At 42.7% G+C, this 19,918-nt stretch overlaps 1 protein-coding gene across 1 annotated transcript in view; it reads left to right on the forward strand.

Moving 5' to 3' along the window:
- The window catches only part of LOC108682791 (lactosylceramide 4-alpha-galactosyltransferase), a 30,770-nt gene extending 15,307 nt beyond the window's left edge, over positions 1–15,463 (forward strand). The window contains exons 4-9 of the mRNA XM_018172031.2: positions 5,256–5,452; positions 5,813–5,949; positions 6,405–6,503; positions 13,931–14,087; positions 14,466–14,596; positions 14,747–15,463. Coding sequence (XP_018027520.1) covers positions 5,256–5,452; positions 5,813–5,949; positions 6,405–6,503; positions 13,931–14,087; positions 14,466–14,596; positions 14,747–14,893 — 868 coding nt within the window. The 3' untranslated portion in view covers positions 14,894–15,463. The remainder of the gene's footprint in view (positions 1–5,255; positions 5,453–5,812; positions 5,950–6,404; positions 6,504–13,930; positions 14,088–14,465; positions 14,597–14,746) is intronic.
- Positions 15,464–19,918: the final 4,455 nt, after the last annotated feature.

Here is a 19,918-nt window from a genome sequence, read left to right on the forward strand (position 1 = left end):
TATTTCTCGGCTTGTGAATAAATCGATTGAAAGACTTAATCAAGACACAATGACTTCCATTCTCATTTGTAATTAACAATAATGGAACCCATCTTTATTTTAGTTTTAGTTATTCGCAGTGGGCATAGCTCCAAACAATAATTCAAGCTATGTACATTTATAGAAATATTATTAATCTTTTCAAATGTATCGATGTCTTTAATTTTCATAGGGAATTTGATATCTGCGAATTCCAACTCTTCAGCTTTCTTCTTCATTATTTTCGTTATTCTGTTACCATTTTTTTCATCTCTGCAGAAGTGGCGCGTGACCGTCCACTTGGAGCACATGTTATCTTGGTTTTTAATATTTATTAACTTATATTTTGGATTTCTCAATTTTTCAGGTAATTCAATATAGCTAGAACCACCTAAAGGTTTGTATTCAACAATTTTGATTGTGAAGTTTAGCAACTTGTTTAATATCCATCCAGGAGAGTTGTTCGTAAATTCATCGATTCTATGCATCAGATTATCATAGTCTTTTAATTGTATTTGAATTTGAGTGAATCCTTGAAAGTTCTATAAACCTGTTTGAATTGAACCAAGCGGTATTATAGATTTTCTCGCTGCCTGATTTGAATTTATAAAACTCGACTTGCAAATTCAGCTGTAATTTTATGTTATCGAATTTGACCGCCTTATTGCTTGAATAACTTCAGATGTTATATTCGTGAGAAATAACTTCGGATCTATCGTTCTTTTATCATGATAAATATGTTATGCGCATATATCATTTACAGCCTTCTTAATATCACCTCGCATGCATTCAAATTTATTTTTAAAATGCACATTTGAATCTTCATGTATTCCAATATCGTCCACTTCTCAATTACAAAGTTTACAATAAAAGAAGAACTGGCTAATATGCTACCATTTAAACGTTTTCTATGGACGTTTGTTTGCTCATGCATTTTTAAGTTTTGAACTTTGCGATTGCAAATTACACATTCTATCTTTGAATTAAAGTATTCATTTGATATGATCGAATTGTCAATTGCTTTCAGATGCCTCTGAGTTTCAATATGTTTCATTAAGTTTTTAACTACTGTGTTACAAACTTCACAATGGTTCATGCTGACAATACTTGCTTTCATTTTACCTAAGAAATTAATCCAAAGGGTTTTCGTATTCAATGTATGTTTTTTTCACATGACTTACATTAGATGATTTATCAACTCCCATTTTATATAGAAAAAATTAAAAACACCTTGAAAAATTATTGATTTGATCTCTTTGATAAAATTAAAAAGGGCAATAAAACACAACATTTGACATATAGTTTGATACTGAATGTGGGTGGTGACTCGATGCTTAAATTAGTGATGCCTGTCGATGGAGAGGTGACGTCTAGTAATCGGTGTTTTTGGTTCGTGGGCTTGAGTCGGTTGCGTGCTATTAATAATGGTGTGTTGTGGTCGGTGCGTATAGGTGACCATGAGCTGAAGCAGCGCTGGCCTGATGCGCTCGGCGAGCGCGGGCTAATGACCTACTTGGTTGTGCGCTCGGCGAGCGCAGACTGACGACATAATTGGTTGTGCGCTCGCCGAGCGCAGGCTAATGACATAATTGGTTGTGCGCTCAGCGAACGTAGGCTAATGACAATGGGTATGGATGGGTATATGTATGGGTGAGTATGGATATGGACATGGGTGGGTATGGATATGGATATGGGTGGTATGGATATGGGTGGGTATGGGTATGGATGGGTATGGATATGGGTATGGGTGGGTATGGATATGGGTATGAGTGGATATGAGTATGGATGGGTAAGCAGACTATGACCAGTCAGAGGACTATTACTTACGGAGACAAACAATTAGAACGAATTCAAATTTATTAATTCAATTCGATTTACTTGTAATCGATATGAAGAATATTCATAGTGATTACATTGTAATATGCCCTTTGCAGAGTTTCAAGAACTGTGTTATGAAACGTTTAAGGTACCTTATAGTTTCGTGTCCATCAATAAAGATGAGCACCCCGGTTCTGGAAAGTATTTAGAAAATTTAAATTAATCATACACCCCCAAAGAAATATCTTCCATCAAAACACAAGCTCAAGCCTTGAGTTCTCGGGGCTAAAAAGTGCTCGGTCAATCGGGGTAATTGGTCGTTAACCCATGAAATTGATGATCAAGATTCGAGGTAAGATTGTCAGGTTTTCGATCGAAAGACAGTGCTCAAATTTTTGATGGTGAGGATTCTAAATAAAATTGTAGTTAAATCATCGGGAGTAATTGATCAATTTTGATGGGTAATATTCGGAGTAAATGATCGGTACCCTGTTACGCTGTTTATGCAAATTGTGACGGTACGCTCACTCCTATACTACTTCTACCTAAACATCCTTAACATATTCCAACGCCGTCACTCGATCCAAAAATCATCCCGCTTATCAACAGCGCCTTATCATGTCAAATCTCCGCCTTATCAACGGCGCCTCATATCTTGTCAAATCTCAGCCATCCTGGCATTGCGAGTTCTCTTCCTGAGCTGCCTTGAAACCTCTTTAAACATTTCCAATCATTTAAAATCTCAAAGAATTACTCATCAAACTTCTCGTAATTCATCATCATTTGCAGCAAAATATGATCATCAATTCTGCTTTAAAAATCGCAATCTTATCTCTCACTTCTAAGTCACATCCAAGTCAGGTCAGTTTTATGGCTCGCTCCTAAGCACTTCACCTTCAAAGAGACCGCACCCTATTCGAAATATTCGTTAGCCAGACATCCTATAGTTATAAATCACGCTGCTGATACCTGATCTCATTCTCTTTCATTCAGCATATTCCGATAATTATTATTCATCGCCCCAATTCACGTGCAATGAAATTATTGTAAACACCAGGGGATTGTAAACACCATCAGGTACCATTAGAAAAAATCATACATTGTCATGAATGAGTCGGTATTCTAGAGTAATTCTAATTTAAAATGAACGCGGCAACTTCTACACTTAACTACGTGTTGATATACTGTGCCTAAAAAATTCATCTCTGTATAATTCCAGCACTATTATGTAGAGGTTTGATAATACAGTCAGCCTAATCTTGCGCCATCCAGTTTTCGAACGTTTACGAAAATTTAGCTCTAGAATTTAACTGCAACACTCAGATAAAAAATGTCAGAAAATATCTATTTGATACAAATGTAAGCATACGCACATAAAAAAATCACAAAGCAAATATCATTTCAGCACACCAGACCGAGCTGTTTACATGTTTGTATGTAGTAGTGGCAAAAAAACTTTTCATTCTATTTAACACAAAATTTTATTTCAGACCCTAAAATTCCATTACTATTATGAAAAGTTTTGAAATCACTTTAATCGCGCTTCACTGAATTATAAAAAAACGTTTAGGACGATTTCATTTATAACATTCAATTGAAAACGAATTGTGTTACGGCAGAAAAGTTAACTGAACACAATTAAAAGTTAAGATTTACCAACAAAAATAAAATCAAACAGAAAGATAATTTTTTTAATACGAAACTGCACCGTTCATGCCTTTGTGTGCAGCACCGATGAAATAATGCATAATTCTACAGTCGATTTTTTCCACCAAGATACGAGATCTCAATAACAAGGCAAATATAATAATACGTAGATCACTTCAAATAAAAATATATTGCGCCTGCCTGACTACCTTAATCTGTAAATTTTTCTTAATAAGCTATTCATTCATCTCTACAGATTATCGCAAATAATCCCTCACTTCGAACTTCGAGGAGAACATCTTAGTATTATCACTCCGCACTGCCTTCAGACTTACTGCCACTCATTTCCGGTATTAGCATAACGCTGGAATATACACCGAACAGTAATTCTTTGGGACATTGTGAATAATAATTTTGCCATCACTATTGCACGAAAAAGAAAACAAGTTCTCAAACAAATTCTAGCACAGTATGAAGAGTCCTACATCAAAATTGATGTTCCGCAAAACTAAAAATGACAAATCGTTAAAAACGGTATTATTTCAATCAATCCAAACCTCGCAATGTACTTTACCGCGAAACCTTTCAAACCCAACACCTGACACCACTTGATTAAGTTCAAAATTCACTTTGTTTTATTTGATGGTATTTTATTTCGATCGTCCTTTCTAGAGTAACCCAAAAGATTTAGTTGTCAGGTGGATTAGGCCATAGTGGCTGAAATGACAAATAATGGTTCTCTCTCCGGCAATCACGAGTTAACAAAAGGAAGAATAAAAACACATGGAAAATTTAACGCGACCTTTATTATAAAAATCCGACACAGACCTAAGTACAAAAATCGGACAGCATAAAATAAAAGAAATGCCTAACTTGAGTTTCCCTAAACTGGTACATCACCGGATTCGGGACGGAGGCACTGGATACTGAGGGCTGGTCGACGTCACCGTCACTTGCTTCACTGCTCATCTAGGTGTTCGCGGGTATATTCGAAATCCTTTTGTAAAGCTTCGGACGGCTTGTAATTATAAATCTTTTCGTTCGTAAGCGTGCGTTTCTCGTGGCAGTTTCGCCTAGCACATCAAAATACTCTGACCACCAACTTGGTCAGGACACACAACGACATAGGACCGACTGCCAGCTGTAGACTGCCTGGCTCTCGATCTACTCCGAACTGAACTCTTTACACTAGACGCACGCCCCACTACTTATATACCCCGCAACCGGCAACGGAGCGTCGCTTTGGGTTCTACCCTAAACAACCCACCGTCTTCCCCTGTGAACAGGAACAACCACTTCGCCTATATCTTGCTTTTCGCATTCTCCCCCAAATCAAACCCTAATTAACATCCGTAATTCCTATTCTACTCGGTTAGTCTACATCTCTTGAACGACATTTTTTTCCAGAAGGGTTATTATCAAGTCAGTTTTCATCTCTCATACATTTTTTTTCAGAAAGGTGCATTTTGTGTTAGTCTTCATCTCGTGTACGACATTTTTTCCTGGAAAGTTTTTTTCGCATTAGTTTCCATCTATCATACATTTTTCCAGAAAAATTCATTTCGTGTTAATTCACGTCTCGCGTAACTTTCTTCCCTTGTAATTTTGTTTGTGGGTAAAGTTTTCACGTAAATTTTCTCAGATCATATATGTTTCTTATCTTTATTTATACTCCCAATATATGTTTATATTCTTTTACGTTGGTAGCTGCTGAAATTCTTCCGTATGTTTTATCACTGGATGAAAGGAATTAAGCTCCTATAATTTTCAAGTTGGTGTTCCGCTAACCGGAACGCCACAGTCTGGTACCTGGTGACGTCAGCAACGCTGGTGGAGGCCTCGTGGGTGGACTTGATGGAGGTGGTTGCCGTCCACCGTAACCTCCGCCTCGCTTACCTCGATTTCAACTTAGCGCTCAACGACACGCCGCTTGCTGGACTCTACGCATCTGATAAATTCGCTGAAACTCGTGAGTAAAGTTCGAAAACAAGGTTCATCATCCGTGTTTTGAGTGCCCACATTTGTTAACCATAAGTTTTACTGTACATTTAAAAACTGGAGCACCGATGCCACTCAATTTCATATAGGCGTGGAGTCTAAGGAAATAGTTTTTGCGTCCAAAACGATGAAATTCTAATCAAGTAGTTAACAATAATTAATGAGAATTAACGAGTACTCTTTAATGTCAGGAATTTGTCGGTGTTGGCGTAAAATGAAATAAATTAACATCCGTGAAAATTTGCACAACAAATGCTGGTCAACCTGATTAATTTCAAGAAGATAGATTCCTTGAATTTAAAATTTCGGAAACATTTTCCTCAACTTGCAGTTGAAGAGTTCCTGCCCTACAACTTGAGCGACCTTTGTAGACTGGCGGTTGTCTACAAGTCAGGAGGCTTCTACTCTGACATGGACACCCTGGCCCTGAGATCTGTCCTTAATCTCACGAATTTTATAGCGCTATACGTAAGTCTCGCCATTATAGTGCCAAACTATGAAACTGAAAGCATATTCAATAAAACCCTTTACTAATTTACAAAAGGTGTGAAACATGATATAATTATAATTTTCGTCATTGGTAGTTCTCAAATACATACAGTATATCTCTCAAAGTTTCTATGTTGTATGGTTACAGAATTAGGGAAAATACGTGCTATGTGTGTTTGTGCATAAATCAGTGGCAATAACAGAAGAAATATCTTGTCGGAAATCTGTTCTCATTTATGAAATAACCAATCCTTTTCAAACAATTGATTTGCATTTTCCAATTTCCCAAATTATAGTCGAGTGGTTAGTAGCTTTCTTTTCACAGAGCTATTAGTAATGCAGTTCGTTCTAGAATAAAAATTAAGCTAGAACAGCACTTAAACCTTATTTTACAAACTTCTTTTGTCTTGAATTGATAAGATTGAAAATTACAGAATGACAAGACTAAACGTTTCGCGAACGCAGCCTTCCATTTCGAGCGCAGGCACCTCATGCTTCTGAAGATCATGCAACACATCGCTGACCACTACGATGTGCGTATTCAGTACATATTATTTCTGTTTATATATAGCTTTACTCTAACATGTAAAAATAAGTAACATTAGGGTGAAAAATATCGTAAAGATCACACTAACACCACCTCTAAAATCACTCGAGCGTGGAAGGAATTGCCAATTAAGCAGTTTTTGGTCTTCGTACCAAAAACTGTATTGTTTTATATTAGATATAGATACATATAAATACATATATTTATATGTATTGTTTTATATTAGATCAAAGAAGAACTTTCTTAAAGTGAGAAAGTTTTCGGTGTTTTCTTTTGTAAAGTATGAATTCCTCTCATTTCAAGTCTATGTCCATTCATTTTATTGTCATTAACTGCTGATGATTAAACTTAATCTGTGTTTCTATCAGAATGAAACTACAGACCTATAGGATCCCAAAACCAAATTGGTCAAAAATGGATTCGTCAAATTTTTTCCATCTAAGTTTTTTTTCTTTTTGTTCGTTTTTCGAGATACTCAATACAATTTTCGAGGGATTTTCAAATTGCCGGGATTGAAATGTTCGAAATGTTCGGTCAATCTGTTACAGTCTGCGATTGTTATCAGTCATCTGAATTGTAGGTATATATAAGAATTCATGCACAACATTTTCGTTGGGCATTTCTGCAGGCGTTGGTGTGGGGGCTAAATGCCCGACCACTTTCGATAATTATTTGACTCCTATCAGTGGATATTGAGGCCAAGGTAACTAGAGTTATTTTCACTAGAATGGACAGATATCTGAGAGGCGGCTTGATATAATTACGCGGTAATTAATACAACAACATTAGTTATTTACACTTTATTTGATTAAGCTCATGTGACCTGCTCGATGATGATGATGATCCGGAGGAATTGGGAGACCAGGCCACTCCTTGCTCGGTGGTTCGCCTCCGGTGGCGCAAGGGGGACTCGCCCGGGGCCAGCAGCTGTTGGCCCCTGGAGCGGCAAAGGATCCACCGGGGGCGGGGGTAATGTGGAATCAAGCCGCAAGGGGAGATGCCCAACACCCCCCGCTCACAACAGAGGAAGATGGGACTAGCTGCCCCGGACCCCTCTTTAAAAACTTTCAAGGCGAGGGCCCCTCGGGGGCCCGCATCAATGCCTGCCGGACGGTGGCGAGCCGTTTTGGACAGGCTGGCAGTAGCCCTTAGGGTGATTGGACTCCGGTCCATTCACCCGCACCCCGGGCCGAGGAACTGAAGGGGACGGAGGGGAGTGGGAGAGAGGCGAAGAGAAGTGAGGAGGGAAAGGCGTCACGAGGGTCGGAGGAGGAAAGATCGAGAGGGAGAGGATGAGGTTGTGGATGGGAGGCAAAGGAGTGAGAGAGTGATTGTGACGTGGAATGTGCAGAGATTGTCTATGAGAGAGCATAATAGGAGGCGTTTGAGGAGAGTGATAGAGTAGATTTTTTTTAAAGGCCCCCCACACTCACCATTCCAAGAAAAATGATTTATTAATTTCATTAATTGAAGACAGGGAATGGTTTCATGTCAATGATCAGGGCCCCGACCTTAACGCCTCTGATGGTGGCCTACACCGACTCCGAGGGTCACTGAGCTGTGACGCGAGCGAGGAGCGGGCCTACGTCGAACTTTTCTCTGACTGCTGTTAGGATGCTAGCTGCATTGCCTCTCTGCACAGCCAAACACAACCTTTGCTCCAACCATAGAGTCTGTCTACGTTTGCCGGACAATTCCGTAATCCGTAATATTAAAGGACCAGTCGTTTCACCAAATGTGCCCGTCGTTTCTAATGCGACTGGCTCGAAACGATACCGAGCTGCCAACGCCGCGTATTTACGTCTCTTGCTATCCTCCGCCGCACGAGCCGCGAACCCAGCAGAAATAGCCGAATTATTGACGTGCGACTCAGCAAAAGTGTCGACGCAGGTTGCATCCCAGCACAAACACCTCCCATTAGAAAATGGGAAAACCGTTAAGCCATCTTGTCTCTTACCATCCCCTCTGTCCACTCCAACGGGTTCAAGGCATGAAGGAACGCCAGCGCTCTGAAGAGCCCTCCTGATCACATCGTTCAGAGCCGAGTGTCTTGGATGTCGCCCAGCGCTGTACTTACAAGAAAGGCCATGCGCTGGGCGACATCCAAGACACTCGGTTCTGAATGATGTGATCAGGAGGGCTCTTCAGAGCGCTGGCGTTCCTTCATGCCTTGAACCCGTTGGAGTGGACAGAGGAGATGGTAAGAGACCAGATGGCTTAACGGTTTTCCCGTTTTCTAATGGGAGGTGTTTGTGCTGGGATGCAACCTGCGTCGACACTTTTGCTGAGTCGCACGTCAATAATTCGGCTATTTCTGCTGGGTTAGGCCGTGGTTTTGAGGGGTGAGGTGCTAGAGGTGTGGGTGGGAGAGGGACAGAAGAGATGGTTTGAGGAGAGAGTGACTGCTGTGGTGTTGGGAAGGTTGCGTCTGGTATCAGTGTATCAGCCTGTGTGGGGAACGAACGATGACGGTATGGAGAGGTACAGAAGAGCGGTTGAGAATCAAGTTGCGTGTGGTGGGAGTGAGAAATTGATTATAGGGGGAGATTTCAACTCGAATGTGGGAAGAGGGAATGGATGGGAAGGGGCGTGCGGAAGGTATGGCATTGGAAACATGAATGAAGCAGGAAGGGATCTGATTGATTGGTGTGGGGAGGATGAGTTGGAGTATGTGAATAGCTACATGAGGTAAAAAAAGAGAGGGACGTGCTTTAATGTGAGGTATGGTAGATGGTACGAGTTGGATGGTTTTGTGATGAGGAAGAGTGACAGGAGGTGGATGGTAAGAAAGATGAGGACGGATGGAGAATACGAGTTGTTGGATCACAAGGCAGTAGGGATGACTGTGAGAGTGAAGGGGAAAAGATGGAGAGTGCCAGGAGGGAATACGAGAAGAATGCCAAGGATAAAGTGGGAGGTGTTGAAAGAATGGGAGAAGAGGGAGGAATACAAGGTGGAAACGAATGAGAGGATGACTGAGGCAAGTGAGCGAATAAATGAAGGTAATAAATGGAAGGTGCTTGCGGATGTGATGACTGAGGCGGCGAAAGAAGTATGTGGAGTATGTGAGAAGGGTGTTCAGAATCCCTGGACAATTGGGTATAAAGATGAGCTAAATGCGTTGAATGAGAGAGTGAGTGCGGCGGTGCGTTTGAGAAATGGAATGATGCAACTGGTGGGGAATAGGAGAAGGCAGAGGAGAGATGGCAGACTGATGGAGAGGCTGGAAAGAGAGGTGGCTGGAGCGAGAGAGGAGGTGAAGCAGGCGAGGAGAGCTTTGCGAAGACGGTTGAGGCAGCTTGAACGAGAGTGGTGAGAGAATAAGATTGGGGAATGTGAGGAAGCGTGTGCGACAGGCAGAGTGGGAGACATGTACAAGTGTTTGAGGAAGATTGGCACACGAGGATGCAAGGCGGGAGCGAGTGCGGATATCTGTCTGAATGAATTTAAGGAGCATTTTGAACGAGTGACGTGCGAGAGGTATGAAGAGGAGCCGAGAGTGATAAAACGGGCGGTAAATGGTGCGACTGACCTGCGAGAGTGCGAAAGAGGCAAATCATCGACTGAATGAAGTGCCTGAAAGAGAAGAGATTGTTGCGGCTATGAAAGATATGAAAGAGTCGGCGCTTGGGGAAGATTGAGTGAGGATTGGATATATTAAGTGGGCGGACGAAGGAGTGAGAGACAGAGTGATTGAGTTGGTGAGAGAAATGTTTGTGAAGAGAGCGGATGCTTTGGATGAATCTTTGAAAGTAGGCGTTATGATTCCGTTATACAAGAAGGGTGATAGGAATGACTGTAATAACTATAGGGGGGTATGTCTGTTGAGCATGGGGAGCAGAATACTTGCGAGGGTGATAGCGAAGAGAGTGGCATGGTGGGCTGAGTATTTGGGGTTGTTGGATGAGGAACAGGCAGGTTTTCGAAAGGGTAGGTCGACAGCGGATGTGGTGCAAATGATGTTCGTATGCAAGAGGACGTGGTTGATTTGAAGAGAAGAATTGAACTGAATGAGAATGAGGGCATGAATGAAGAGGAGTGGCCTGTGGCCTGTGGCGAGACTGCTGGATTTGAGAAAAGCGTATCCGAGAGTGAACAAACCGGGTTTGTGGAGGTTGCTTGAGAGGTATGGAATGAAAGGGAAATTTCGATGCACAATCGAAATACGATTGTGGATCTGCATGAGTCGACTGTTGACAAGGTGAGAGGGAAGGGAGTGAGTGAAAGCTGGGTGCCTGCGAGAGGTCTGCGAGAGGGGTGCCCTACGTCACCATCTTGTTTAATGTGTACCATCAGGCGGTTATGAGGCAAGCGGAGGTGGCGAGAAGAAGCGGGGGTGAAGAGGTGGGGGTGACGTGGAGATGGGTGCCAGGGGGTTCGTTTGCTGGAGAGAGTGCATAGGAGAAGGGGAGTAGTGAGTGTGTGAGAGGGTCCATGGCTTTGTTTGCGGATGATACTACGATTGTGGGTGTGAAGGGTGAGATTGAGAATGGTGTGAGCAGTGAAAGAAGTGATGAATCAGTGGGAGGAACGAAACAATGAGGAGAAAGAGGAGGTGCTTGAGTTTGGGACGGAAGAGGGGGGTGAAATCAGAGTACTTAGGAGCTGGGTTAGTTCGAAAGTGGATGTGAATAACAGGATCAAGAGAGCTGGAAGTTAGTGGTGGAGAGTGAAAGGGTGGCTGAAAGGGTCGAGAATGTCTAAGAAGTGTCAGGCGAGGTTGGTGGAGGCATGCGTGGGGAGTAGTCTGCTGTATGATTGTCAGGCGAGAGTGTGGTAGGTAAAGGATATGTACCGGTTGCAAAAGTGGATGGATAAGTGTTATAGATACGTGTGGAGTGATCGGAATGGTCAGTCTCTGAGGCAAATGCAAGCGAGCGGAGTGAACATGTGGGATGTGAGGAAGTGTTTGAGTGTAAAGAGTGTGAGATGGAAGATTGAGAAGCGTGTGTTGGAGCGAGTGGGGCATGTTATGAGAATGGGAAATGAGAGGCTGACGAAAGCGATGGTGCTAGGATGATATGAGAGGTTGGAAGGTTTCGGGAAGATGAAAGGGCGTAAGAGGAAGACTGTCTTGTACTGGAAACGGATGTTGAAGGAAGCGGGAGTGGACTGGACTGATGTGGAGCGGCTGAGCAGAGATAGGGATGGATGGAAGAGCATGGTGAAAGAACGAATGGAGCATCTGTATGATTGGGAATGTCAGAAAGGGCATGAGTACGCTTGGGATGTAAATGTGGCGAGAGTGGACAGGAATGTTAGAAGAATGAATGACTGGGTGTGCAGATGTGAGGGGTGTGGGAAGGTCTGCCGAAGTAAGGCGGGCCTGACCAACCACCAGAAGCGCATGCATAGAGTAGCTGAGAAGCGAGTGAGGTTTGTACGTAGCATATGTGGTATGAGTGTTGAGACAGAGGGTGCGAGAGTGAATCATGAGAGGACGTGTACTGGTGGAGCGAGTGGAGTGGGTGACAGGAGACAGTGCGGGATAGGCAATACGTGGATTACAAAGGGGAATTACGCGAGGCATGTGAGGGGGTGTGTTGGGGGACGAGACGTTGGCGACGGTGAGGAGGAGCCGGGGAGAGTCGGAAGGGGGAGGGTGAGAGTCTGGAGGGGGAGGGTCAGGGGGGGGGGGGCGTGTGAGGGAGGACGCTGGGGACGAGACGTTGAAGCGGTTGTGGGGGAAGGAGGGGAGGAGCCTGTGAGAGCCAGCAGAGGGAGGGTCGCTCAGTGTCCGGGGTGCAACAGGGTGCTGTCGGCCGCCAATATGGCGAGGCACCAGAGGGCGTGCCTGGTTCGGGACCCTGGGGGGGGGCAAGTCCCTGACGGAGATCGACGGCCCGGAAATGAAAAAATGAAATGAGACCAGGCCACTGGTGAAGATGAGGTGTTTGGCTCGACGAGATGCACCTGGTTGCGTGATGAAACGTGACGTCGTCATGGCGACGTTGCAGGCAGAACTTATGTTACCGTAAACACGTGGTGAATGTCGTTACATGGCCACGTAGTGATGTTGCCAGAAACACGTTACGTGGTGAATGTCGTTACACGGGCTACGGAACAACTGAAATCTAGAAGTGATTTTTAAACCTACCGTCCGTTGAGGATATTTGATCAAAATACCAGTCTAGTCAAGAAAAGTACAAGAATTGGCGACAAGCCTATCCAGGCCTATTCTTCAATGCCGATGATACTATACTCTATTAGTTATGTTGCCAGAAACACTTGCTGAATGTCGTTACACGGGCACGTAGTGATGTCCCTAGAAATACGTTACGTGGTGAATGTCGTTACACGGGCTCGTAGTGATGTTACCAGAAACACGTGGTGAATGTCGTTACACGGGCACGTAATGATCTTATCAGAAATACGTGGTGAATGTCGTTACACGGGCACGTAGTGATGTTGCCAGAAACACGTGGTGAATGTCGTTACACGGGCACGTAGTGATGTCCCCAGAAATACGTTACGTGGTGAATGTCATTACACGGGCTCGTAGTGATGTCCCAGAAACACGTTACGTGGTGAATGTCGTTACACAGGCACGTGGTGATGTTACCAGAAACACGTGGTGAATATCGTTACACGGGCACGTGGTGATGTTGAGTTTATACATTGCAAGGGCAGAAATGGTTCATTATTCACCGATGAGAGGTCACTGCAAAACAGAACTATGTTAATTCTCGACACCATTTTATGAGTGAGCAAGTTGTCACGTGAGATTAAGACATGGCAAAATCGATTAACTCAAAATCTTGCAATGTCTCTAGGTTTATCTGTTACGTTACACTGCACTAAGCACAACTGAATACAAGGTTCATAAGGTAGGGAACTTTCTAGGATGTGTTGGCAGCACGAAGTCAGGAAAAGAATGAGGCCTAAGCGTGGGAGGAAGATATATAGAGAGAGGGGCTTGGCGGAAGTGAAATGTTGTCGGAAATTAAATCCTACCAACGGAAATTAATTTTCTCTAGACTATTCTTATGATAATATAATGATTAATATGATAAACATAATATGATAAGTATTAATATTAATATGATAAACGAAAAATTAATTCTATATGGCGAAATCCGTCGATATCGGCGCATCAGTCCAAAGCGATGCTAAGTGCATCCCAATTAATGAACGCACTCAGCGTTTCCTTTGATTTGAATCATTAAAGTATTTTAGAAACCATCAAGAGTAATTTGCATCACATAATACTTTTCCCCCTTGGCCATTATAAATTAGGAAGTACGCCAATTCCTTTTAAAGTTGGAAGTAATATAAAAATTCGAACCATACATTTATTATATCATAATTTGTGATTTAATCAGTGTCACGAGATCAGTTTTTGGATAGGAAATTTCTTCATGTGCTTGGCGATTTGTTTTCGTCTGGCATCGAAAGGTTTGTTTCCTATTCTAGGGAATCATTTGGGCCTACAACGGCCCTGTGGCCATAATGCAGACGGTTGAGCGGTTGGGCTGCGACGTAATACCAAGCAACGCAACGGGAGAATCTATTTCAATTCAATCCCAACCCGCAGTTCTTGGAAATTCTACAAAACATAAGAAAAAACCAGGTTAGTTTTTGATTTTTTATAAAATGTATCATTTGTCTTCATGAATTTCAACATATTAAGTTTAACTATTCCCATGACACAGGGACATTTAATCTTTGTCGCTAATTAGGACTGTCGACTGAGGAAATTATCTATTTACGCAACCGTATATTGACTACATTATCATAGATAATATTGTTCAGTGACTTGAGTATGTAATTCAAATTCAAATCCCATACTATTGCCTTCCATAGAACGTCATAAACATCTTTGGCAGTATTGTGTTTGTTTTACCTACTCATATGTTTTTAGATCAGTATTATCTGAGTAACGTTAAAGTTCATAATTTGTTTTTACTATCCTGGAGTTTTTAAGATTCCTATTTCCCATGTTGTTCAGCAAGGAAACTTGAGGTCTGCGATTGGCTGGTTTTGAAACAATCCATCTTCTATCCCATTCATTGGTCACATTCTCACGGAAAACTATTCCTCGCTTCGCGCAAGGGCTCCAACAACCAAACAATCGAAGAAGTGAGTCTATTTTTCGTTGCATAATCCCTTTCTCAACGTAAGTTTACCCGAATAATATAACAATTTATTGAAATTATACCTGTCATATATTCAATATTTATAGATCAATTATATTAGGATATCTTTTAAAACACGAGTTTTGCCCCCCAGATCTTCCCCGGCAGCTATGGCGTGCACTTTGGCGACAAATTCATGAAAGAAATTTACCCACAAAAGGGTAGCCTAATCCTCAAGATCGTACGTCAAGTCTGCCCCATTATTATAACAAAACATCCTTTCCTGAAAAATATTGCATGACGCGGTTATATGTTTTCACATAAAAAATAAAAATGACTAACGCAGCCGAATCCGCTTATAAGCTACTCCACTTCCAAAAAATTGTCAGCATATTGAATAAACCCACTCGACATGCATGGACATCAAACTTTCGGCAGTAAAATATTTCTATTTTATTTTGAGGGAAATATTGCTCCATCTTACATCTTCATCTTACAAAATCTGTATGATGTTTGGCTCCTGATTTAGGGATGCCAGAGACTCACCCAATACGTTAATTAGCGGCTCTATGCCCGGATCAGCGTCTAGTTTGCTGAACGAAATGGCACGGTATTTAGCAAGCTGTAAAATTTATGGCAAATCTGTGTTGATACGTCTTACCTTCGTAATACGTTATACACAGAATACGTCCGAGTCTGACAAGGATTTGGGAAACAGCTCCTCTCCTTAATTAAGCAAGGAAATAACTTTTACTCAACAGGGAACATGAGAGCAACAAGCAAGGTATATTTATTTAAATGTTCGTAGGTAATTAATTAGTCTGGTGTACTTTTCCATTGAGAGGTTTTCACAATACATGTATAAACAACACTTAAAAAATTCATTTATCCTCCATCTGAATCTTGGTCTCTCAATGTTATATGGACGAATGTCAATGTGACGAAATATTAACTATGACAATTTTCCCTGGTACGAAAATACAGTAGTCCTTCGCTACGTGGCGCTTCACCTATCGCAGCTTTACTTCATCGCGGGGTTTCAAGAAATGTTAATGAGATGAATCATTCGCAGATCTTCGCTGGTTCACAGGTTTCTCACTTAAAAAACTTGGGGTATGCTTCAGCCTCCGCCACAGACTCGCCATAGTTGGGTTAGAGTTATTAGCTGCCCGATCGAGATCAGCGACTAGTTAGGCTAGCCTTGTCGACTTCAGAGTCTCCTCAGTGTATGGCAAACATGGGCTTGGCCAAGCCTATCCCGCGCCTGCAAGCTGCCCAGAGACTGTAGCTGCATTGACCGGAAATAGGCAGTAGGCGGAAGCTATTCGGCCGTTCGTGTGCGAGCTCAGCATAACATAACATAGTGATGTCGGCGCTGAAGTGTAGGCCTGATGTGGCCTGTCGCCGATTCTTTTACTTTTCGTGCCTTCTTCACAGAAGATCTAAAATTGTGTCATTTGACCGGATCTTTTCAGGACTGACGATAGTTTGAAATAGCTACTAGACTTCCACCGGGTTCGATATGGTTCTAGGCATTTCTAGTCTGAACATATATTTTTCCATAGCTTTATCTAGTCTGTTCTTGACAGCGTTCATACTTGGAGCGCCAATGATGTAATCGGGGAAGCAGTTCCACATGACGGTGATTCGAAGCGATAAGAAATGTTGTCGCGTGGAGAAGTTGCAGCTCAGTTTTTTTAGTTTATAGTCGTGGCCTCTGGTGTTGCTTCTTGTTTCAAATTCTAGTAATCCTTCGGGAACCTTGCATAACCCATATAATACTTGTATGCTTCAATGAGGTCCCCACGCAGACGTCGATAACTTAGGCTTGGAAGCTTCATAATCTTTAATCTTTCTTCATAGGACTTGCCCTGCAAGCCTGGAATTATCCTCGTTGAACGTATTTGAACATTCTCTATTAAATTTTTGTCCTTTTCAAATCTCGGTGACCACACAACGTTCCCAAACTCTAGATTCGGGCGCAAGACAGCAACAAACAACTACTTCATCGCTTCTGCATCTAGGAACTCGTATGAGCGTCTGATTAGAACAAAAAGTTTGTTTGATGTGTTAGCTTGCGTTTAAATATGCTTAGAAATTTTCAGCTCCTTGTTGACATGAAATCCGAAATATTTTTCCACACTTGAATGTTCAGTTATTACTCTCTCGTTGCTACCATGTCTTCTCATACTGTAATCTTGCTGTTCATTGTTCTTCCCGAGCTGAAGTACTTTACACTTGTCAGCATTAAACCGCAGCTGCCACGTATCAGCCCAAATAACTAAACGGTCAAGATAATCTTGCAATTGCGCTTTTTTGACGCATCCTTCACTGTATCATAAACTATTGTGTTACGCCACTGCGCACTAATGCCCAGTCTGACACGGTTCCGTTATTACTGACACGTTGTCGTCTACCTACTAGAAAATCTCTGATCCATTGGAGTACGTTTCCTCCAATTCCCAGAGACTTCACTTTACGCAATAGCCGCTCAAGCGGAACACTATCAAATGCTTTGGAAAAATCGAGGTACAATGCATCCACTGGAGAAGTTGTCGCGTGGGCATGCAGAGTTGTTGTTGTGGCAGCGTGTCGAACGGGCGTTCGGTGTCGCGCGCGGTCCGCCGGTTACATTTAATTTTGCCGGTTCAACTGTGTTATTGCATTCTGTACTGAAGTGTTCCAGTGAATAGTCGGGAATTAAGAAAAGTCAGTAAAAAATTGAATGCTAGTAACAATTGATTGAAAAACTGAGTACAGCCATTAAAAATAGAGTGCGGGTAACGATTGATTGAGAAAAAATTGAGTACGATTTAACTCTGTTGACTCATACTATACTGAAGTGTTCCAGTGAATAGTCTGGAATTAAGTAAAGTCAGTAAAAAGTGAGTGAGTTACCAATTGATTGTGAAATATGGCAGCCAAACTCTGTGTTAGTAAACCTGCCGGAGAATGTCTGGAATGCAACAAATGCAATTTTGGACAATTAGCACTAAAATCGTGCAGACAATTTTGTAACTTCGAATGTTCACTACTTCCAAAATACCAACTTGCAAGATATTTAAAAACGAGAACATCATTCATGTGTAGAAAATGCGTTATGAACGAGGGGTGGGTGAAAGAAGCCATGGAGAGTGTGCAAACAGTTCGAGCGTCCGAGAGAAGAAGGCCTATTGTGAATGGGTCTCTCTGTTCGACTAAGACGCGGCTACCCTCAACTCCCTCATCTCCCCTTACTCCCTCAACTCCCCTCACTCCCTCCCCCCCATCCCTCACTGCTGCCCGACATGCGCCGCCTACCCAGACCCTTGACCGTAGCGTTGCCCCTCCCCTCTCCTCTTTAAATGCCTCGAACAAGATGTATTTACCTGTTAAGGAACGCGTTTGCTGGAGATATCTTCAGGGCAAGTGCGATGGGGAGAATGAAGAAATGAACTGTAACTATTCTCACCCTAAAAATTTGCAACATTTGGAAGCAAAATCCAACGCGCATGCAAAAAATGCAGAGACTGTCAATATTACCATCCGTTCCTATGCTGGAATACTATTAAAAATGTAGCTTGCAAACGTGATTCCTGTCGGTTTCACCACCTTAATTAAACTCAACCTGCAGTTGAGTGGTAATGCCGAAGAGAGACGTGACCCTGATAGTTCCTCCTTGGAACACAGGATAGATTATACTGTCAAACCCAAAACTTCAGAAAAAAATTGCATGATTAAAAAATCAGTTCTGGGAAGGGCGAATCTATCGAAATCAAAGGTACAGAGCAGTTCCAAAAATTTTCGCACCGGCCAACACAACCTACCGGAGTGAAGAAGAACAAACAGGACTCGATACGAAGCGCAGCCATTTTTTAGGCCTATAGAGACAAGTAGATCAGATTCAACAACAAATTCAGCAGCTGTTGACATTGCACGAACAACAGCAGAAATCACAGCAACAGCTGCAGATCGAGCCAGAGACCCCTGGATGTGCAGTGTTACAGCAACTGAGGACGCAAGTAAGGGAAGAGTCTAGCATCATGATAGCTAATATAGAGGGGCTCTTCCCAAGAAGAAAACGCCACAAGATCGGCGTACTTAAAGAAATTGCTGAGACAGAAGGAATAATCATGCTTGCCTTAACCGAGTCACACCTAAACGCGAAAGCGTTTGACAAAGTCGACCATGGAGTGCTCTTCAGAAAATTAAGACTGCTGGGAGTCGGAGGTGAATTGCTGGCATGGATCCACAGCTTCCTAACAGAAAGACTACAAGCTGTAGTTGTTGGAGGCTCGAGATCGAGCGTGGCTAGGGTGAAGAGTGGAGTACCGCAGGGAACGGTACTCGGCCCAATCCTCTTCCTCATCATTCTGTACACATGGAAAATGATAACCGGAATGGTGCCAAACTTCGAGAGCGAGACCTTCAGGATTCAGACATATCACAACGAGAGACGGGGGAGACTGTGCAAGATTCCTCCCATGCGTAACAGATCCGCAGTCAGATTTCAATCCCTGCGGGAAGGATCGCTTTCCGTGGCAGGGCCAAAGCTGTTCAACGCCCTACCAAGGGATCTAAGAGAGGGGGAGTTCACCCTGGATACTTTCAAAAGACAACTAGACGTGTTTCTGAGCACAATCCCAGATCGACCTCCCCTGCAACACTACTAGTGGCGAGAAGCAAGCAACAGCATCGTGCATCAGGTGGCCCAAATGAGGGCGGATGAACGATAATCAGAGGCGGCGATTCATCGTGGCCTGGGACTGCTATGTCCCAAACAAATACTAAGGATACTGGCTCCCATTAGTCCAGCAAGCAAGTCCAATCGTTCAACGTAGTTAATAAGTTAGTGGTGCAGGATCTACCGGCGATAAAACCATGTTGACAATCTGATATGAGATGGTGAGCACTCAAGTGATCGATAATCCTATCCCTCACAACAGATTCCATTAGCTCACAAACACTTGTCAGACTGACAGGGCGACAGTTACTGGGGCTACTTTTGTCACCTTTTTTGAACATAGGTGTTACTTGAGCTTCTTTCCAGTCGGACGGCAAAGTTCCTTCGTTCAAGGTTTTTTGAAAGAATACTGTCAATGGGCATGCCAGAACGGTTGCTAATTCTTTGAGCAATCTGGGATGGAAGCCGTCTGGTCCAAATGACTTGTTGGGATTTAGAGCTTCCAGGCGCTTGAGAACCTCTTCTTCGTGTATTTCAAAACCTGTTAACTTCGAGCCGGTTGAGCGCTCCTCAATATCTGGAATACTGTTCCTCATCTGTTAACACACTGCTGAAGAACTGATTAAGAACGTTAGCCCTGCCCTCATCAGAGGAAATCTTTCG

This window comes from Hyalella azteca, unplaced genomic scaffold (genome assembly GCF_000764305.2).
Source record: "Hyalella azteca isolate HAZT.00-mixed unplaced genomic scaffold, Hazt_2.0.2 contig1497, whole genome shotgun sequence".
Taxonomy (NCBI): domain Eukaryota; kingdom Metazoa; phylum Arthropoda; class Malacostraca; order Amphipoda; family Hyalellidae; genus Hyalella; species Hyalella azteca.